This window comes from Tripterygium wilfordii, chromosome 9 (genome assembly GCF_013401445.1).
Source record: "Tripterygium wilfordii isolate XIE 37 chromosome 9, ASM1340144v1, whole genome shotgun sequence".
In the NCBI taxonomy this organism is placed as follows: Eukaryota; Viridiplantae; Streptophyta; class Magnoliopsida; order Celastrales; family Celastraceae; genus Tripterygium; species Tripterygium wilfordii.
The window spans coordinates 9,469,912-9,489,518 of NC_052240.1; the positions used below are offsets into that span (position 1 = coordinate 9,469,912).

Here is a 19,607-nt window from a genome sequence, read left to right on the forward strand (position 1 = left end):
AAATCTCAACTGATCAGTCGGACTATGCTAATGAGCATTAAATTCATTAACTATAAAAGGATGAAGGACACCCAAGGTAAAGGTAAGGTTAAGCTAAGCTAGCTCTATTTTGTGATTATTTGACTGGAGATAATCTTGAATACTTACTTGAGTGTTGGAATGTCTGCGATCGTCCTTCGACCATCAGACTCAATGATCGTCTTTATTTTCAGGGTTAGGGTAGCCGAATCATGGAGTAGTAGCCAGCCAAACAACTCTTAGTAGCTCAAGGAAGTGTTTGGCCAACGTGGTGACAATTTTTGATCCATATAGGTTTCAACCAAATAGGGAGTTTTTTTTAACAAAAACAACATTTTTTATATAATTATATACCGACATAATAATGCATTCCAATTTTTTTACCAATGTAGCACTTCAAGCCACTGCTAGGGACGTGATTAGTATTATGTTTTCACAATCATGTCAGTACCAATAACGCCAATAGTAGTAGCGTGATTAGTGCAACCATAACAATTAGGGGCAGATGCATGCTTAGGCTAAGGGGGCACAATTGCCCCCCTTTGTTTTTTTTTTAAAATACACTACTAGTACTAATATCTTCTATTTTGCCCCTTTATTTCTCAAAAATATCCTATAATCTACCATTTTTAATCTTGCCCCCTTAAACAATTATTTTTTCAATCTTACCCCCCTTAAACAATTATTTTTTCAAATCCCTTTTATTATAACTTCATTAAACTTACCCTTAAAGAGCTACAAGGCCAAAGTCCAAAACAACAAATCCACTTTGATCTCTTTGCAAAATCTCCAAAGTATGAAGGTCCAAACCTACTTAACTTCGGGGTCTCTTAAGATTACAAGATCAAAGCCTAATCCACTTTGTTCTCTCTACAAAATCTACAAAACCCAAAGGCTCAAACCCACTTAATTTTGCTCAATTGCTCTCTGCCTTTCTCTATCTTGATAAACATACTTAACAGGTTAGATTGATAAACACACTTCTCACAAAGTGCTTGTTCTCTCTATTTCAATAATTGGAAGTCTCCAATTCTTCAGCTAACGTGCTTCTTAGAAGCGTACGTCAAAAACTCTCCAACAGTCCTAATATAGAGACCTTTTAGGATAGAGTTTAATTGGTATTTAGATTCTATTTAATATTTGAAATAGGATTAAGTTGTTATTTATTGATAAGGTCAATTCAAATCCAATTAAGAGATTTGAGCTTTATCATAAATAACTACCTTATGGGTTTAATCAAATTACATACCCATATTAGGTACTTCTTATACTGAGCCATTAATTTGGGCCTAGCCCATTAACGATTCCCATATCTCCAATAACTTTGGCTACCCAAGTCTTAGCTTCCTAAAACAGAAAAATGCATCACATTAAAACATGCACCTAAATCACACAAAACTTTCTCAAAATAAAAATTCGTAATTGTTTAAGGAATAGTAAAACTCCCTATATGAGAATGGGAGATAGTCTGGTTGGTTAGGTTGTCTGCCCAGGACCTTGAAGTCCAGGGTTCTATTCTCACCAGGGGGTTTAGGATTTGGGTAGTTTTTCATCCGCTGTGATGGCCTTCATGTCTCTCGGGCATGACTTAGTGTGTGTGTGGCATGTGGCCTTTCAAAAAAAAAAAAAGAAGTAGAACTCCCTATATCCTTTAGCTTTGGGGTAACTTTATTTTGTAGAATGGCTGTGCATTCTTCAATCAACTTCACAGTCTTATATTCTCCTAATTTCCTCTTGTTGGACAAAATCTCCTTCATGAATTTCACATAGCTTGGCATTTGTTCTATCACATCTGTAAAATGAATATTAATGTGTAATTTTTTGAAACATCTAGAAATTTTGAGGAAAAGGAATAGGAGGAGTATAAGAGTTAAGAATTTGTCATAAGGACTTTGTCTCATTAGCTTTCTTAATGTTTTCCTCTTCATCCTTTTGCACTTCATCCTTTTCACCAATATCTCTTCCATTCCGTAAAGTGATGGCTTGTGCTTGCTCTTTCGATCCTTTAGTCAAGATGTGAGCCTGCTAACTATCTAATTTATGTCTTAATATTTTGCATAGCGGCTTCTTTAATCTAAAATTTGTTTTTTACTTTGTTCATGAACTATGCCAGCACTTCATCCACATTAGTTGTAGAAAAATAAGAGAATGATTGTAAGTTTTTTTGTCTTCTTAATTCTAACTATATTACTGACGTCTATGAGTCAACTATAGCTGTACTATTAGCAACTGAGGATATGTACACACTAGTTGATAGAGCACCAATCAAGGGATAGTCAACTATATTTTCATAATTGTGATTACCGTGATTCTCTTGATTTAGTTCCCTCATTAGGCTGATTTAGTTTCCAATTGTACATCATAATTATAGGCAATTGTATCACTATATACTGTACTTCATATCATCATTGTAAAATAATACAAGATTCATACGAATTCTTTATGGTATCAGAGCTTTTCTGTCACGAACACAATCGATCTCTGACCTAACCCTATTACTCTACTTTCCATGGCCAGCCACCCTTCTCTTCTTCTTTTCCTCAATCAACCTCTCACGACCAACCATCCTACTTCTTTCACTCACTATTTTCTTTACTTCTCTTAATTCAATCTGGTCCATCACCATATCTACTACACTTGCCAAATCCACAACCAATGAAGAAGAGCCAATTATATCTCTTACTCAAGGTGGACACTCCACTAGTGACACCATCATCGTAACTCCTCCTCCTCAAATACACGGCCCATCTTTCTCCTCCAGTGGCAATCTCATCTCCTTAAATGTCATCTCCCAAATACCATTCAAACTTACAAAACATGGCGGCAACTATGCATCTTGAAAGTCTCAGATGAGCAACCTACTCTTCGAATATTATCTCCTTGGTTATGTGGATGGTTCTTACCCATGTCCTGACAAAACCACGCCCGAAGGACTTTTTTGGGCTCGTCAAGACCGATTAGTGTTGTTGGCCATTCAAGCCACAATCCACAACACTATTGGTCCTACAATCAACAATTGTACTACCTCTACTGCAGCCTGGACCAAACTAGAAACCACTTTTGCAAACCGGTCAAACACCGGCATGCTTATCCTGTTATCTACTCTCATGGATACCAAGAAACATGGTAAAACAGTTGCTGCCTATATGACCAAGATCAAAAGTCTTGTTGATGATCTTGCTCTCATCGGCCAAAATCTTAGTGATGTCGAAATTCTTGCTCGTACCCTCAATGGATTAGCCGATGATTTCAAAGAACTAACTGCCACAATCCGTGTATGTGACACTCCTATCTCTTTTGAAGACCTCTATGAAAAACTTCTTGATGAAGAACTCGTTCACAATCGTGGTGAACCTAAGGAGGATGACATACGCATCACCGCTCAATTCACTCAACGACGCCAAAATTTTCGAGGCCATGGCGGTAGAGGCAATCGTGGTGGCTTCCAGTCCTCACACCGTAATAATACTAGTTACTCCAACTTCTCCTTGGGACCACCATCAAACTACAACTCTCAATTCCCCCATGCTCGGCCTCCCTCCTCTTATGGCCGACCACCACAACTTTCCTCAGTTATGGGTTCTCCCTCACATTCATAGTTTGCTCAACCTCCTTCGAATTCGAATCCATATCAGGGCCAACCTCGCATAGTGTGTCAACTTTGTGATAAACCGGGACACAATGCAAAAACTTGTCGTTCAAAGGCCCAACCTTGGACTTCTATGCCTCGGCCCCAAGCTCACTATACAGATGGAGATTCTAGCACTCAAAGCAACAATAACTGGGTGCTTGATTCAGGAGCCACACATCACATCACATCTCATCTGATCTTTAGAATCTCTCTGTCCATTCTGATTACCTTGGGAACGAATATGTCATCGTCGGTAATGGTAATAGTATTCCCATATCCCATATTGGTTCCTCTCGTATTCATTCTCCCTTTACTTCATTTACACTCAACAATATTCTATGTGCACCCTCAATTAAAAAAAATCTTATTTCTGTCTCTCAATTTTGCAAGCACAATAATACCTCTGTTGAATTTTTTCCTAATTATTTTCTTGTGAAGGATCTGAATACGAGGGCATCCTTGGTCAGAGGCCGGAGCAAAAATAATCTCTATGAGTGGCCGCATCTCTCTCCTTCCACAACAATCACCAACCGATAACTTTCAACTTCTGTTGCTCTTACCTCCAACATCTGGCACCAACATCTGGGGTCATCCATCTCTGCCAATTTAGAAGAAAATTTTATCTCGCAACAATAAATCTGTTTCTGATTTTTCTTCTTTCAATAGTGTATGCAACTCTTGCCTTTGCAATAAAAGTCACAAATTATCTTTTCATCAGTCTTCTCTTATTTGTGAGAAATCGTTCCAATTTCTTTATTCGGAAGTTTGGGGACCTGCTCCTGTTAATTCCATCAATCACTATCATTATTATGTCATTTTTGTCGACTATTTTACCAAATATACTTGGTTTTACCCACTTAAAACCAAGTTTGATGTGCATTCCACATTTGAGAAGTTCCACACTCTTATCTCTCACTACTTTCAAACTCAAATTCAAACCATCTACACTGATGGTGGCAGTGAATTTCTAGCCTTATCTCGCCTAGTTGCTAAACTCGAAATTCAACACCTTACATCTCCTCCTTATACTCCCGAACATGTCGCCTCTGCAGAAAGAAAACATCGTCACATAGTTGAGACGGGCCTCACTTTACTCCATCAAGCTTCTCTTCCACCTCGGTTTTGGAATTATGCCTTTCAAACTGCCACTTATCTCATCAATCGTATGCCCACACCAATACTTCATAATGACACTCCATATCGAAAAAAATTTCGTCACACTCCTTCCTACACTTCTCTGCGCACTTTCGGCTGTTTATGTTATCCATGGCTTCGTCCATACACTAATCACAAACTTGAGCCTCGGTCCCGTCCATGCATCTACCTTGGTTTCTCTATACCTCATCATGCGTTTACTTGCTTTGACTAACAAAATATTTACCTCCCTTCATGTTGTCTTCTTTGAAGATAAATTTCCCTATACTAATATGTTCAGCCCCTCCTCCTCTAATCCACCCCCATCTCAATTATCCAACCTCTTCACTGGTGGTCTATCACCTAATTATCTTGCCTCCCCTACCACGTCAACTCCCACCCAAACCATATCTCTACCTATCCAAACTTCTCCCACTCAAGTTCCACCCGAACCATCCACCATGACCATCTCTCCCACTACCACCATTCCACTACCTCCAAATCAACCTCTTATCTCCACATCACGTCACCTTTCTCCGTCGACCCCTTCAGCTTCTCATGGATGTCACGGATTCAGCCCCTTCTCAGGTATGTGTCTCTAACCCTTCTGACTCCCCTACACTAAACACTACCCTTGACCCAACCCCACCTCCACCTACCCAAATAGTCACCAGATCCCAAAATAACATCTACAGACCAAAAAAACCATTCTCCCTAGCTGTTACCACCTTGTCACTCATGCACAACGAAGTACTTGCTCTCCAAAAAAACCACACTTGGACCTTGGTTCCCTCAACCTCCACACAGAACATTGTTGGGTGTAAATGGGTATACCGAATTAAGAGGAACCCTGATGGGCCCATTGCCACTACAAAGCTCGTCTTGAAGCCAAAGGGTTTCATCAACGGCCTAGAATTGATTTTACTGAGACATTCAATTCAATGGTTAAACCTGCCACCATTCGCATAGTTCTCAGCATAGTTGTTTCTTGTGGCAGGGTTTTAACCCAGCTGGATGTTAATAATGCATTTTTACAGGGTAACTTGTCTGACCATGTTTTCATGCAGCAACCCCCAGGGTTCATTGATAAAAATTTTCCAACACACGTATGTCAACTCAAGAAGGCTATCTATGGTCTTCGACAAGCTCCGTGTGCGTGGTACACTGAGCTGAAAAATTATCTCTTATTTTCTGGCTTTGTTATCTCGAAAAGTGATGCATCTTTGTTCATCTCCCGTACTTCTACTCGTACGGTGTATTTATTGGTATATGTTGATGATATCATTCTCATGGGGAGTAGCTCCATTGATATCAAACAGTTTGTGGCTCAACTCTCCTCTTGTTCTCCCTCAAATATCTCGGGCCACTTAACTATTTTTTGGGGGTTCAAACCTCTCGGTCTCCAGCTGGTATTCATTTGTCCCAACAGCAGTACATTCTTGACTTGCTTCTCAAAACCAACATGCATGAACCTAAAGAAATCAGCACCCCGCTTTCCACCTTGGATTCTCTCAAACTGGACGATGGCTCACCTCCTCATGATGCTACCAAATATAGACAGGTTCTTGGGTCTCTTCAATACCTCTCTCTCACACGGTCGGATGTCAGTTTTGTCGTCAAGAAGTTAGCTTAATTTATGCATCGTCCCTCTGCCTTGCACTGGACTATTGTTAAACGAGTTCTTCGATACCTCAAGGGTACTTCTCATTATGGTCTTTTTCTCTCGACAACTTTCCCATTACGTGTTCATGCCTTTGCCGACGCAGACTGGGCTGGTAATTCTGAGACTTACAACTCTACTTCCGCCAATGTGGTCTTTCTAGGTGCAAATCCCATCAGTTGGAGTTCTAAAAAACAGTTAACTATTGCTCGTTCATCTACCGAAGCGGAATACCATGCTACTGTTTTTGCCACTGTTGAAATTAATTGGGTCACCAATCTCCTGTTTGAGCTGGGAACACCATCTGTCTCTACTCCTACAATTTACTGTGATAATCTCGGTGCTATGTATCTTTGCTCCAATCCTGTCTTTCATTCTCGCATGAAGTATATTGCCATTGACTTCCACTTTGTTCGTGATCAAGTTGCCCGTAAAGTTCTTCGTGTATCTCATGTCCACACTACTTATCAACTTGCGGACTCCGTGACAAAGCCTCTTGCCCGAACACTCTTTCAACAACATCGGTCCAAGCTTGGCATCCTTCTCGGATCCCTGCCCTTGCAGGGGCATGATAGAGCATCAATCAAAGGATAGTCAACTGTATTTTCATAATTGTGATTACCGTGATTCTCTTGATTTAGTTCCCTCATTAGGGTGATTTAGTTTCCTATTGTACATCGTAATTATTGGCAATTGTATCACTATATATTGTACTTCATATTATCATTGTAAAATAATACAAGATTCATACGAATTCTTTACTAGTAATGTAACCATATATACACATTGTCAATCCCTTAATCGTAGGAATGAAATTATTGTTGACTAATACCATATCATCCAATACTCTCGCTCAAGCTGGATCAAGAGGATTGATTGAGCCAAGCTTGGAAAGTAATCGGTGAAATTGAGTAGAGGATAAAGCTTTGGTGATGATATCTACGAGTTGATCCTGACTTCGAGTATATTTGGTGGCAATCAATTCATACTGAACTTTTTCTCGAACATAATGACAGTCAACTTCGATATGCTTGGTTCTTTCATGAAATACCAGATTAGAGGCAATATGAATAACAGCTTGATTATCGCAATAAAGAGACATGAGTTGAGAATTAAGAAAACCCAAGTCAGCAAGCAACATTTTTAGTCATATAAGTTCAGAAGCAGTGGAGGCCATTGTGCGGTACTCTGCTTCGGCATTAGATCGAGCAACGACTAGTTGTTTTTTACTCTTCCATGAAACTAAATTTCCACCAATAAATATACAATATCCAGTAGTCGATTTCCGATTAAGGGTATTACCTGCCCAATCTACATCAATATAGCCAATTATCTGGATGTGACCATTATTCTTCATGAGTATTCCATGCCCAATGGACCCTTTGAGATAGCGAAGGATCCATTTAACAACAACGGTATGCGCAATAGTAGGTGAGTGCATAAATTGACTCACAATACTAACTACATGAGTAATGTCAGGTCGCATAATGGTAATATAAATAAGCTTTCCAACCAACCTTTGATAAAGTTGAGGAGATTCCAGATATTCACCATCAATAGTCAATTGAAGTTTGCTATCCAGAGGAGTTCTAGCATGCTTGCATTCAAGCATATAAACTTCACGCGGCAAATCTAGCATAAATTTGCATTGATTCAAAAAAAGCCCTTTTTGAGAGGTGGCCATCTCGATTCCTAGAAAGTACTTAAGAATTCCTAGATCCTTAATAGAAAAAATCTGGTGAAGAACGCTTTTAAGATCGACAATAGTTGCATCATGGTCTCCAGTAATAGTAAGATCATCAACATAAATTAACGCAACCAACGTTTCATCATATTTGATTCAAACAAAGAGAGAATGATCGACATTGCTTCTTGTGAACCCAATCTCTTCAAGTATAGCACTCAACTTGGTGTTCCAAGGCCGGGGAGATTGTTTCAATCCATAGATGGATTTATGCAATATTGTGAATGCTTTTTCAACTGCTCTTAATATAAGTAATGTGCATGATTTTTGGGTCATAGATTTAGGTGCCCCTGATCACATAACTAATAATTGTAGCATCTTACTTGATTTTGAGACATTGTCTAGACCATCTCATATGGGATACGGGGGGCTGCAATGTGCATTGCAGCATTTATTTTAAATTGTTTCAATCTTAACCATTACTTTCATCTACTGGTTAAGATTAAACAATGTAAATACCAAAAAAAAAAAAGAACGAGTCCTGACATTTGTTCGTTGAACATAAGAGCAAGTAAGCTGTGCATCAAAAGAAGAGCAAGTAATTTAGATGTTTTAGTGTACGAAGAGGTCTTCTTGCCTTCACAAGACAATAAAGATCTCAATTGGATGCATTTAGTTCTCTCAGCAAGATGTGCCTCTAAAAACAGTCTGAATCAGAGTGGTTGCATAGTCTTCTCCGGTGAGATGATTAGAAGGCTTAGTACTAAAACGAGCCACCTCCATACTCCAGTGGGTAATCCTCCATTCTAAAATCATCCGCCACCAAAGCAAGCAAGAGATTGAAGAAAATCCCACACTTGAAAAAATTTGTCACACAACTATAAATGAGCAAGTAACCAGGAGATAAATAAGACCAACACAGTTAACTCCAACCAGTACTGAGGATATCTATATATGTCTGAATGAACTCCAAGTACATAACAAGAACATATCCAGGGTCCCTCCAAGCAAGTGACCACAGGTAACGCCTTTTAGAGAGAGGCGGCTCTCTAAAACAACCCTAACACAGGAATAACTTCAACAACCACTTAACCTACAAAGCAACAACAATACATATACAACATAAAGTAATCGTAGCCCTTCATTGCTTCTTCTCATCTGATGGCTACAGTTCCAGGAAGCAGCAAAGAGATACTAACAAAAGACGACGTCGCTTAAGTCAAAGCCACTTAAACAGACTTGTGACAATACCCTCCCCATCAAAAGACCTTGCCCACAAGGTCGGGAAATTGTGCTGCCAAGTGAGAATAAGGAACCCAAGTCGCCTCCGAAGCATCTTGGACCTGCCATTTGATGAGCAAGTCAGCTGCTGGATTCATGCCTTGCTTAACAAGACGTCTATCAAGAACCATTTCAGGGATAGGTAATGGTTGGCCCTCAGCATTGGTAGGAGGCAGAGTCGATGATAAAACTGAAGCACTGCCCAGAAATTTCTTCAGCTGAGAAACATGAAATATTGGATGGATAAGAGAAGTTGGAGGTAGAGCCAATTTATACGCTACGGTGCCAACTTTCTGGAGGATGGTAAAAGGCCCATAATAGCGGGGTGCAAGCTTGAGATTTTGGCGTTGGACTACTGAGACTTGTCGATAGGGCTGCAACTTTAAATAAACCAAATCACCCACTTCAAAGACAATAGGGGTTCGTTTCGCATCAGCAAAGCGCTTCATAGAGTTTTGACTTTTATTGAGATTATGTCGCAAAACTCCCATAATGTCCTCCCTGGATCGGAGGTAAGTATCCACAGCTGCAATGGCTGTTGTGTTCGGGATATAATCACAAAGACGAGGAGGGGGTCGCCCATAGACAATTTCAAAGGGAGTGAACTTGGAACTCGAATGAGTAGTAGTGTTATAGCAATACTCTGCCAGGGGAAGCCATTGTAGCCACTTCTTGGGCTGAGTCCCTGCGAAACACCGGAGATATTGCTCAAGGGCCTTATTCACCGCTTCGGTTTGACCGTCACTTTGAGGATGGTAACTGGTAGTGAAATTCAACCTCGTCCCTTGCAAGTGAAAGAATTTAGTCCAGAATGCGCTGGTAAAAACTGAGTCACGGTCTGTCACCATGGATTCCGGAATCCCGTGCAATCTAAAGATATTATCTAAAAATATTTGAGCCACAGATGCTGCTGTATACGGGTGGGAAAGCGCCAGGAAATGAGCATACTTCGAAAGTCTATCCACCACGACTAAGGGAACTGATTTTCCCCCCGATGTTGGTAATCCTTCCACAAAATCCAAGCTAATATCTGCCCAAATTTTGGTCGGTATTGGCAGCGGTTGCAGCAACCCATACGGTTGAGTATTGAGGTACTTGGTTGTTTGACACACCTCGAAATGCTTGATGAAAATCTTGACATCAGATTTCATGCCTGGCCAATAGAAGTCCTGATGGGCTCTTTGAAGGGTCTTATCATTGCCAGCATGTCCCGTCAAAGTAGAACTATGAATCTGGTCCATAATCTTACCACGCACACTAGCTTGATTACCAACTACTAATCGATTTTTATAGACCAGAACATCACTCCGCAAACTGAATTTGGACCCCAAAGGTGGAATGGCTGTCAACAATGTAAATTGCTGCCCTATCCAAGGATCTCCATCATAGGACCGCTTGATATCTGTAAGGAGGTCTATAGTTGGAATGGTGATTGCACAGATGGAATGTGGGGTTGGATCGCCCACTTCCAGTTGCCGCGAGAGGGCATCGGCCACTTGATTCTCCTTCCCTTGCTTATATTCCACCGAAAAATCATAACCAAAGAGCTTGCTAATCCACTTTTGTTGGGCCGGAGTTCCAATTTGCTGCTCAAGGAGGAACTTCAAGCTGGAATGATCTGTTTTGACCGTAAATGTGTGACCCAACAAGTATGCCCGCCATTTCTTGATAGAGGAAACTAGAGCAAATAACTCTTTTTCGTAAGTTGACAGATTAAGTGCTCTGTTTTTCAAGGCAGCACTAAAATAGGAGATGGGCCTGCCGTTTTGGAGCAACACGGCCCCAATGCCACTACCAGATGCGTCACATTCAATCACAAATGGTTTGGAAAAATCAGGGAGAGCTAGCACTGGCGGAGATGTTACAGCGTCCCACAAAGCATGAAAAGCTGTTGTGGCCGCATCCGACCAAATGAAAGAATTTTTGGCAAGAAGCTTGTATAGTGGTGCTGCAATAGCTCCATACCCTCGGATAAATTTTTGGTAATACCCAGTGAGCCCCAGGAACCCCAGAAGCGCCTTTATTGATTTAGGAATAGGCCACTCTCTCATAGCTTGTGTTTTATCAGGATCAGTCCGCACACCATGGCTATCAATAATATGTCCCAAATACCCAACTTCTTTGACTCCAAAGCTGCACTTAGAAGCCTTAACAAAAAGTTGATGTTGTTGCAGAAGCTCTAAAACAATGGTCAGGTGGTGCAAATGGTCCTGCCGGGATTGGCTATAGACCAATATATCATTAAAGAACACAAGAACAAACCGGCGAAGGTAGGGCTTGAACACGGCATTCATAAGACTTTGGAAAGTCGATGGAGCGTTTGTGAGACCAAAGGGTATGACAAGGAATTCATAATGACCTTCATGAGTTCTAAAAGCCGTTTTCGGGATATCCTCCTCCACTACCCGAATTTGGTGGTAACCGGAGCGTAGATCCAACTTTGAAAAAAATCACCACCCCGTTTAATTCATCCAATAGTTCCTCAATGGGAGGCATGGGAAAGCGATCCTTAATAGTCGCCTTGTTTACAGCCCGATAATCCACACACATCCGCCACGTGCCATCCGTCTTGCGCACCAATAAAACCGGAGAAGAGAAGGGACTCACACTATTGCGGATGACCCCGGTCTTTAAGAGTTCGTGGATGATTTTCTCAATTTCCGCTTTCTGATAATGGGGGTACCTGTATGGCCTCACATTGATAGGGGAAGTACCCTCTTGTAGCACAATTCTATGATCATGGGTTCGCATTGGCGGCAGACCAGTTGGTTCCGCAAAAATAGCCAGGTCGAGGACAATAATTGATTAATCTCCGCATCAGGGGAGGTGAGAGAGGAGGCGGAGCCAGTTTCAACTAATTGCAACAACATGCCATGTCTTTCGAACTTCTGAAATGTACTACAGTTCGCCATTGATATGAGATCAGAGGAAGAAGGCTGTAGGCCAACCAGTTTACAACGTGCTCCCTGATAAACAAACTCCATAGTCAGCTTCCGAAAGTCCCACTGCACCACTTCAAAGGCCCGCAGCCACTGGATGCCCAAGATCATGTCACAGCCCCCCAACGGCAAAACCAAAAAATCAGTACAGAAGATCAATTTTTGGATGCAAAAAATGACTCCACAATGCTTTCCTTGGTTATGAACTTCATCTCCATTAGCGATTTTTAATAGGCATTGTAGCACACTGTTGAAGTACCAAGTGCGACTTGTGAGACATGGCAGGGTCCAGAAAATTATGAGTGGAGCCCGTATCAATTAAGGCCACAAAATGGTGCTGCCCAACTCTTCCAACCACTCTCATGGTACGCGGTGAGGAAGACCCCGACAGTGCATGCAAAGAAATTTCAGGATCTTGGGTGGAGGACCCCGACATAGCACTAATAGAGACCTCATTTCCTTCGGCAATGGCCACCGTTTCTGCCTTCCCACCCATTTCAGCCAGAGAAAAATTATCCTCCTGAGTCTCGATGTAAAAGAGTTTGGGGTTTGGACACTGGTGACCCGGAGACCATTTAGCATCACAGCTATAACATAACCCCCTCCGTTTCTTCTCGCGCATTTGCTGGTCTGTAATTCGCTGGACTGGAGGCCCTTTTGACAAAAAACTTGGTTTGGGTAACTCGGAGGTGACTGGGGAACGGGTTGTTGTAGGAGGTGTCGGATGCATTCCATAACCTGGGTAGGGAAGTGATAATACTGCAGGAGGCGGTGGCAAAGCCGGTGTAAGGGACCCCACACTGAGTTCGGATTGATAGTGATGGTGATGCGGCATTGCTTCCAACTGTGGGTGACGAAACTATCGCTGCGTGATCTGAAGAGTTTCTTCTTGCATCCTGGCTAAAGCTTGGGCTGCCAAAATTGATTGGGGCATCAACATTTTAACTGGTAACCGAATTTCCTCCTTCAAACCCCCCACGAAACAACTCAACTTATGGGTTGCTGTCAACCCTTGGACCTTGACAACCAATTCTTCAAACTTAAGGCAATACTCATCCACCGAGCCAATCTGACGGAGTCGCATTAACTCCTCCAGGGGGTCCTCAAATAATCCGGGGCCAAAGCGAGTACGCAACGCACTAACGAAATCAGTCCAAGACGGTAGTTGGCCAGAAACTTGGAATTCCCGGCCCCAAATCGCCGCACGGCCCTCCATATGATAAAGAGCAATCAGGGCTCTCTGTTCCATCGTGGTCTGATAATAAAGGAAGTATTGACTAGCTCGTTGGAGCCACTCTGTTGGGTCATTACCGGAGAACTTCGGAAAATCCAACCGTGGGTTGCGGTTCTGCCAAGCCATATGTCCGGCATTCTCATTCCTCCCACGCTCAAGAGCAGGAACTACTAAGGCTGGGTCTGGTGGTGGTAGTGGGGCTGGTGCCGGAGGTGCTTGAACTGGAGCAAGGCGCTCGTTGAGGGATTGAATCGCTGCGTTCTGAACCTCGAAACGGGCTTCAAAACGGGCTGTAAGAGCTGTAATAGCCGCCAGGATAGTGGAAGGAGAGTCATCGTCCGTCATCGCTCTCGTCTTAACCGTGAGCAAGAAGGTTCCTCTGATACCAATTTGTCACACAACTATAAATGAGCAAGTAACTAGGAGATAAATAAGACCAACACAGTTAACTCCAACCAGAACTGAGGATATCTATATATGTCTGAATGAACTCCAAGTACATAACAAGAACAGATCCAGGGTCCCTCCAAGCAAGTGACCACAGGTAACGCCTTTTAGAGAGAGGCGGCTCTCCAAAACAACCCTAACACAGGAATAACTTCAACAACCACTTAACCTACAAAGCAACAACAATACATATACAACATAAAGTAATCGCAGCCCTTCATTGCTTCTTCTCATCTGATGGCTGCAGTTCCAGGAATCAGCAAAGAGATACTAACAAAAGACAACGTCGCTTAAGTCAAAGCCACTTAAACAGACTCGTGACAAAATTCCCTAAACCAGAGAAAAACCCTAGACAAATTACCTTATGTCGGAAGATCAAATCATGGCAAAATAAATGAGGACTTGAGAATCATGAAGAGAATCCGCTCCCGGGCCTTTTAATGGTGGCCTCAATCGAATAGAAGGGGAGAGAGAAAAGGGAAGAAACATAAGGAATTTAGATCTATTGAACAAAATGGAAAACGGCAGAGGGAAGAGACGAAGGGTCTATCTAATTTTATTTTTTTTAGTATTTATCTTGTTTAATCTTAACCATAGGATGAAAGGAATGGTTAAGATTAAAACAATTTCAAGTGAATGTTGTAATATAGATTGTAGCCCCTCCCATCCCCATATGGTTACAAAGTCACACGTCTCTCTCCTTAATTCTAGCTATATTATTGATGTCTCAGCCATACTATTAGCAACTGAGGATATGTACACACTAGTAACGTAACCATATATACACACTATCAATCCCTTAATCGTAGGAATGAAATTATGGAATGAAATCATTGTTGACTAATTCCATATCATCCGATATTAGCTTTTTTCTCTTGAATTTGGAAAGCCGGTGGACGTGTGACAAAATCTTGAGGATTGCTCCATGGAACTTTGGGCGATTTCGCCATGGTTGGTTATAGTTGTTGGAGCAAGCATTATTTTACCTTTGTTTGTTTGTAATAAATTTTTGGTGCCGTTCTCGGTGTGTGCCTGAGGAAGAGATGGAATCCATTCTCCATAATGGAGCGAACAAGACTGCGGCAAAGGTGCTACAATTAGATTTTGATTGGCCCACTCTTTTCAAAGATGATTTTGCTTATGTTTATGCATGTGACTCATGTCAAAGAAGTGGAAATATTTCTCAAAAGAATAAAATGCCCTTGAACAATGGACTTTTATGGGACATTTTCCTCCTTCTTTTATGAAATAAATGATTTTACTACACTTTTGGATGAAATTTATGGCCAGAGATTATTTTAGTCCTGTCGACGATCATTGTTGGGCTGGACAGACAATAACACATTTTCTTCCCTCCTGCCTATAGAAGCAAATATATTCGTTTGGTGGAGGCAAATCCAGATTGTAAGTTTATGCGACCCTGGGTGTGTCATTTTATTTTTTTATTTGAAAAAGAATGCAACAGGAACTGACATGAATATAAACCCTAAACATAAAAAGTATTTCCAAACTACAGAAAATCAAGAATAAAAAAAAACCAACAAATTTGTTAGAAATGAATGCATGAATCCTCTGCTTGAAGTTGGAAAAGATGACAAGCGATATGTTAATACAGTGGTAGCATTAGAAAATCAGACCATTACATCCTCCCATTCTACAACATTTTTTACATTCAATCCTCCACGAATGTAAAATGCAAGCCTTCCATCCATCAGAATCAATAAGACCAAATGTTTCACTAGGTAATTTAGAAATTGTGCTGCAAGAACAAGTTTTCCTGAGGTGAAGCAGGCCCTATTTCTTCCTCTAAACTCCTCAACACATCTCCAACATTGCTCACATTCCCCAGGTTTCTTGTTTCGATATTTCTTCCATCTACGTCTGCATCCGAGACCGAGGACTTTCTCCTCTGGGAAGAAGCTACACTAGGAAATGTTATCCATGAAGGAGCTCTGAACTCGATCCTCTGGTCCTCCGCTTCCACCACATCAGTTTCCGATGCCGACCTATTCGAAGACCTTTGAGAGGACTTCTTGTGTAATCTACTGCTTCCCAAAACCACTTCTGTTGGCAGAATGGGTTGCTCATTACATGGGCTTCCCATCAGCTGTGCAAGTGCGCGTTCCAAAGCTGTAGTCACTTTATCCATTGATGGCCTCTCCTTACCTCTCATTCTCACACATTTGCAAGCTATGTTTGCAATCCTTCTCAGGGCTTCGGGATCTGATGGAGGCTTCAAAACTGGGTCCAAAAGAGCAGATATGTCACCAGATTTTATCAGCGGAACTGCCCATTCAACTATATTCCCTTCATCAAATTTCATATCAATAGCTCTTCTGCCACTCAAGATTTCCAAGAGTAACACCCCAAAGCTGTAGACGTCAGACTTGGTTGTGAGGTAGTGAAGCCTATAGTACTCGGGATCAAGATAGCCAAGAGTCCCAGCAGGCAGCTCAGCCAAAGGGGAGCTGCTATCCGCTGGTCCTAGCAAAGAGAGGCCAAAATCTGCCACTCGGGCATTGTGCTCTTCATCGATAAGAATGTTTGAGGACTTTATGTCTCTATGAATCACAGGGGGGCAAGCATACCCATGCAAATATTCAATTCCCCTAGCTGCTTGTACTGCAATGGTGACCCTCCGGACCCAATCAAATTGCTCTTTCATGGCCTTCTCCTTCCCATGAAGGTGTTGGTGCAAGGACCCATGAGCCATGAACTCATAAACAAGAAGTCTTTCTCCACCTTCTTCACAATAGCCAAGCAAATTAAGCAAATGGGCATGGTTTAGCCTTGATAACAAATCCAACTCTGTATGGAATTCTTTGGAGTTCTTCTGCTTATCAGAAGATACTATAGCCTTCTTGACAGCGACTACTGTCCTGTCCTTCAAAACCCCTTTATACACACATGAGAAACTTCCTTTCCCAACCAGAGATTCGTCCTTAAATCTACCTGTTGCTATCTCAAGTTCCTCGTAAGTGAATTTCCGAGCCCTTCTGATCTTGAGCTCATCCAAGTCTGGGCGAACCTTATTATCCTCCTTTTGGTATGGAGAACCTGTTCCGTTGATTTTCTTAGGCTTTGATCCATCCCCTGAACACCGACAGTTCTGCAATTTGTAGCGAACATATAATACAGCTGTTACTGATACAATACTCACTAAGAACACAACAAAGACAATTTCAGCAACAATGATCGGCATCTGAAGTGACCAAAACTTCTGATTATTTTTGGCGTTGGCAGCAGTTGAGTACAAAGCTGAACAGTTTGAGTAGCATTCAGAAGATGAACAACTTGAGCAGTTGTAATCACACAGTCGGTCAGATTTCAAAGTGCATTCAGATTTTTGGTACATTTCCGCCGGGCAGGCATTACTGCAAGGCAAGCAAACATGAGAACCGGGGGACTTGCAGGGTGCATTTTCACGGCTAAGTTCATAAGAACCAGAAGCACAAGGAGCAGTTTTGCAAAGTCCTGGTGAGACAGCTTCAGGGAGGGAGGTAGGAAACCCATGACCCCAACAGACAGGAAGGAGAGATTTCTCTCCAAGAGCTGCACAAGTGAAGTAATCTCCAGCTGCAACTTCGTAGACCTTAATGCCACTCGGAGCAGGAGTACTTGGTTCAGTGGTGAAACCCCAACAAATCACTCCAAGATCGTAGCTCTTGATTCCACAAGCATGGAACTTCCCTCCAGTAACTGAAATCAATGGATCCTTTGGTGGCAAATCTACATTTCCTTGAGCCAAATGAGTCACTGAGATTTCTTCTTCAAGGTCCAAGCTTCTTCCCCAACAAAAGGACCTGGAATTCATCCCCTCCAAAATCCCACAAACATGATATCCACCAGCTGCGATCGATCGAAACCTCATTTCTTTAGGAGTTAAGGTCATTACATGGCTACTAGTCTCATCACCCCAACAAAAAGCAGTCCTATTACGAGAAAAAATCCCACAACTGAACTCGGAACCAGCCGAGATTGACTGGATCTGCCCATCAAATGCGTAGTTTTTAGTCATGTTGTAACCCCAACAATCCACAAAAGCATAGTTTCTACGTTTTCCAGTCAATGGCTTTCGCAAAGCACACAAATGGTAATCACCTGCACTGATTTCCACATATTCTGCCCCATTGATCATTGGCTGAGGAACTCCCATTTGAACGTAACCGCTGCTTCCCCAACAATATGGTTGGCTTGAATCCATTAGAAGCCCACAAACAAAACCATTACCAGCAGTTAGACCAACAAATGGGAAATGAGCAGGAGTGCCGTATATTATGGCCGAGTTCGATCCGTAACAGGTTACAAGATGAGAACCATCTGATTTCAGACCACAGAAAACAGGACCATTCTCCCCATAAGAAATTGCAATAGAAGACATGGAGCCTAGACCAGAGACTCCACACCATAAATATGATAGAATGATGAGATGAACTAAAACACCAATTTGACATGCCCTAATCTTCAAAACCCAGATGAGGAAATCTCTTCCCTTACAGCTTAAAATTCCCATTACATAAAGATGCCAACTTGGTCAGTTTTTTCAACAACACCCACCAAGTTCACAGGAGAAGGATTTCAGTGACAATGACTTGCATTTCAGTACTTTTTTCAAACCCAGATGAGAAATTGTGACATCTGTGGTTTTTCAGCAAGGCATATTTACAACTACTTAGTAAACTACATATCAACGACCACAAGAAACCCCATTATGCCCCCTTGCACCCATTTTTGCAGAGAAGAAAGAAAACAAACAGCAGAATAGTTTCTCATAAAGTAACAGCAATTTCAAGGATAAAATGCTACCAAGATAGCATGCAAGAAGCTATGATTGAGCTTATCTCATCCACAACCCAGATCATTAAACTACCTGCAATCTCAAGAACCCTACCTCTTAAAGTGAAAAAAGATTCCGCCTTTGGTAGCTATTCGTGAGTGCACCCCTTGTCATCAACCTACTAAGCTTCTGCTCTAAAAAAAAGTTTCCCAGTGAAACTGCTCAAACATTTGTCTCTTGAAATCTACATCTGGCAAAGAAGAAGGAAGACGCAAACTTGAGGTTCTTTATACTTCATGTTAAAAAAACATAATGGGTATCGTGTAAGAGCTTGTTCATTTCTTTCCCTTTTCATGTCAAGTAGCTTTAGAGGATTCTTGTTGGGTTGATTTAGACGAAATGTATAGAGGAGAAATCTGTGAGAGATATTTCTTGATGGCTGTTTTTCTTGCGGAGGGGGAGAGAGAGAGCGGGTGATGGCATTTAATACTCAAACAGCAGCTTCTCAAGAAGGGCAATTGTAGGTGAAAGACATTAAATGAGAAAGTTAATGCCTTTGATCTTTTCGTGCCTGCATTACTGCATTACTTTTATCACCAGTTTCAAATTATTTCTCTTTTACATTGTTTTATTTGGATCATAATTCTTATATATATTTCTCTCTCTCAATAAAAACCCTATTAGAGGATGAAGACTTTACAGTTTTGAAAATTCTTGTTTAATATCATCTTCGTCACTAGTAAATTACTCTTTTCCCTGGTTGATTCTAATTAGAGGATGAAGACTTCACAGTTTTGATCTC

At 41.5% G+C, this 19,607-nt stretch overlaps 3 protein-coding genes across 3 annotated transcripts; 1 reads left to right on the forward strand and 2 right to left on the reverse strand.

Annotated features, from left to right (window-relative positions):
* The first annotated feature begins 3,101 nt into the window (after positions 1 to 3,101).
* LOC120005993 lies at positions 3,102 to 3,617 on the forward strand. Its single transcript, XM_038855871.1, has one exon. It carries the CDS (start codon positions 3,102 to 3,104, stop codon positions 3,615 to 3,617), a length of 516 nt encoding a protein of 171 aa, XP_038711799.1.
* A 3,973-nt stretch (positions 3,618 to 7,590) lies between these two features.
* Positions 7,591 to 8,910, reverse strand: LOC120005995 (uncharacterized mitochondrial protein AtMg00810-like). Its single transcript, XM_038855872.1, has 2 exons — positions 8,823 to 8,910; positions 7,591 to 8,222 (listed from the first exon to the last, which is right to left on the reverse strand). The coding sequence occupies exons 1-2, from the start codon at positions 8,908 to 8,910 to the stop codon at positions 7,591 to 7,593; spliced, it is 720 nt and encodes a 239-aa protein (XP_038711800.1).
* Positions 8,911 to 15,741: 6,831 nt separating this feature from the next.
* LOC120005365 (serine/threonine-protein kinase-like protein ACR4) lies at positions 15,742 to 19,253 on the reverse strand. Its single transcript, XM_038854964.1, has one exon. The coding sequence runs from the start codon at positions 18,539 to 18,541 to the stop codon at positions 15,776 to 15,778; it is 2,766 nt and encodes a 921-aa protein (XP_038710892.1). The 5' UTR covers positions 18,542 to 19,253; the 3' UTR covers positions 15,742 to 15,775.
* Positions 19,254 to 19,607: the final 354 nt, after the last annotated feature.

Coding starts and splice junctions, on each gene's coding strand:
- LOC120005993 (XM_038855871.1), top strand. CDS start 3,102: ATGCTTATCCTGTTATCTACTCTCATGGATACCAAGAAACATGGTAAA.
- LOC120005995 (XM_038855872.1), bottom strand. CDS start 8,910: ATGGAGGTGGCTCGTTTTAGTACTAAGCCTTCTAATCATCTCACCGGA. Junction 8,223..8,822: donor GATTCAGACTGTTTTTAGAG/GCACATCTTGCT, acceptor CTATTACTGGAG/ACCATGATGCAACTATTGTC.
- LOC120005365 (XM_038854964.1), bottom strand. CDS start 18,541: ATGGGAATTTTAAGCTGTAAGGGAAGAGATTTCCTCATCTGGGTTTTG.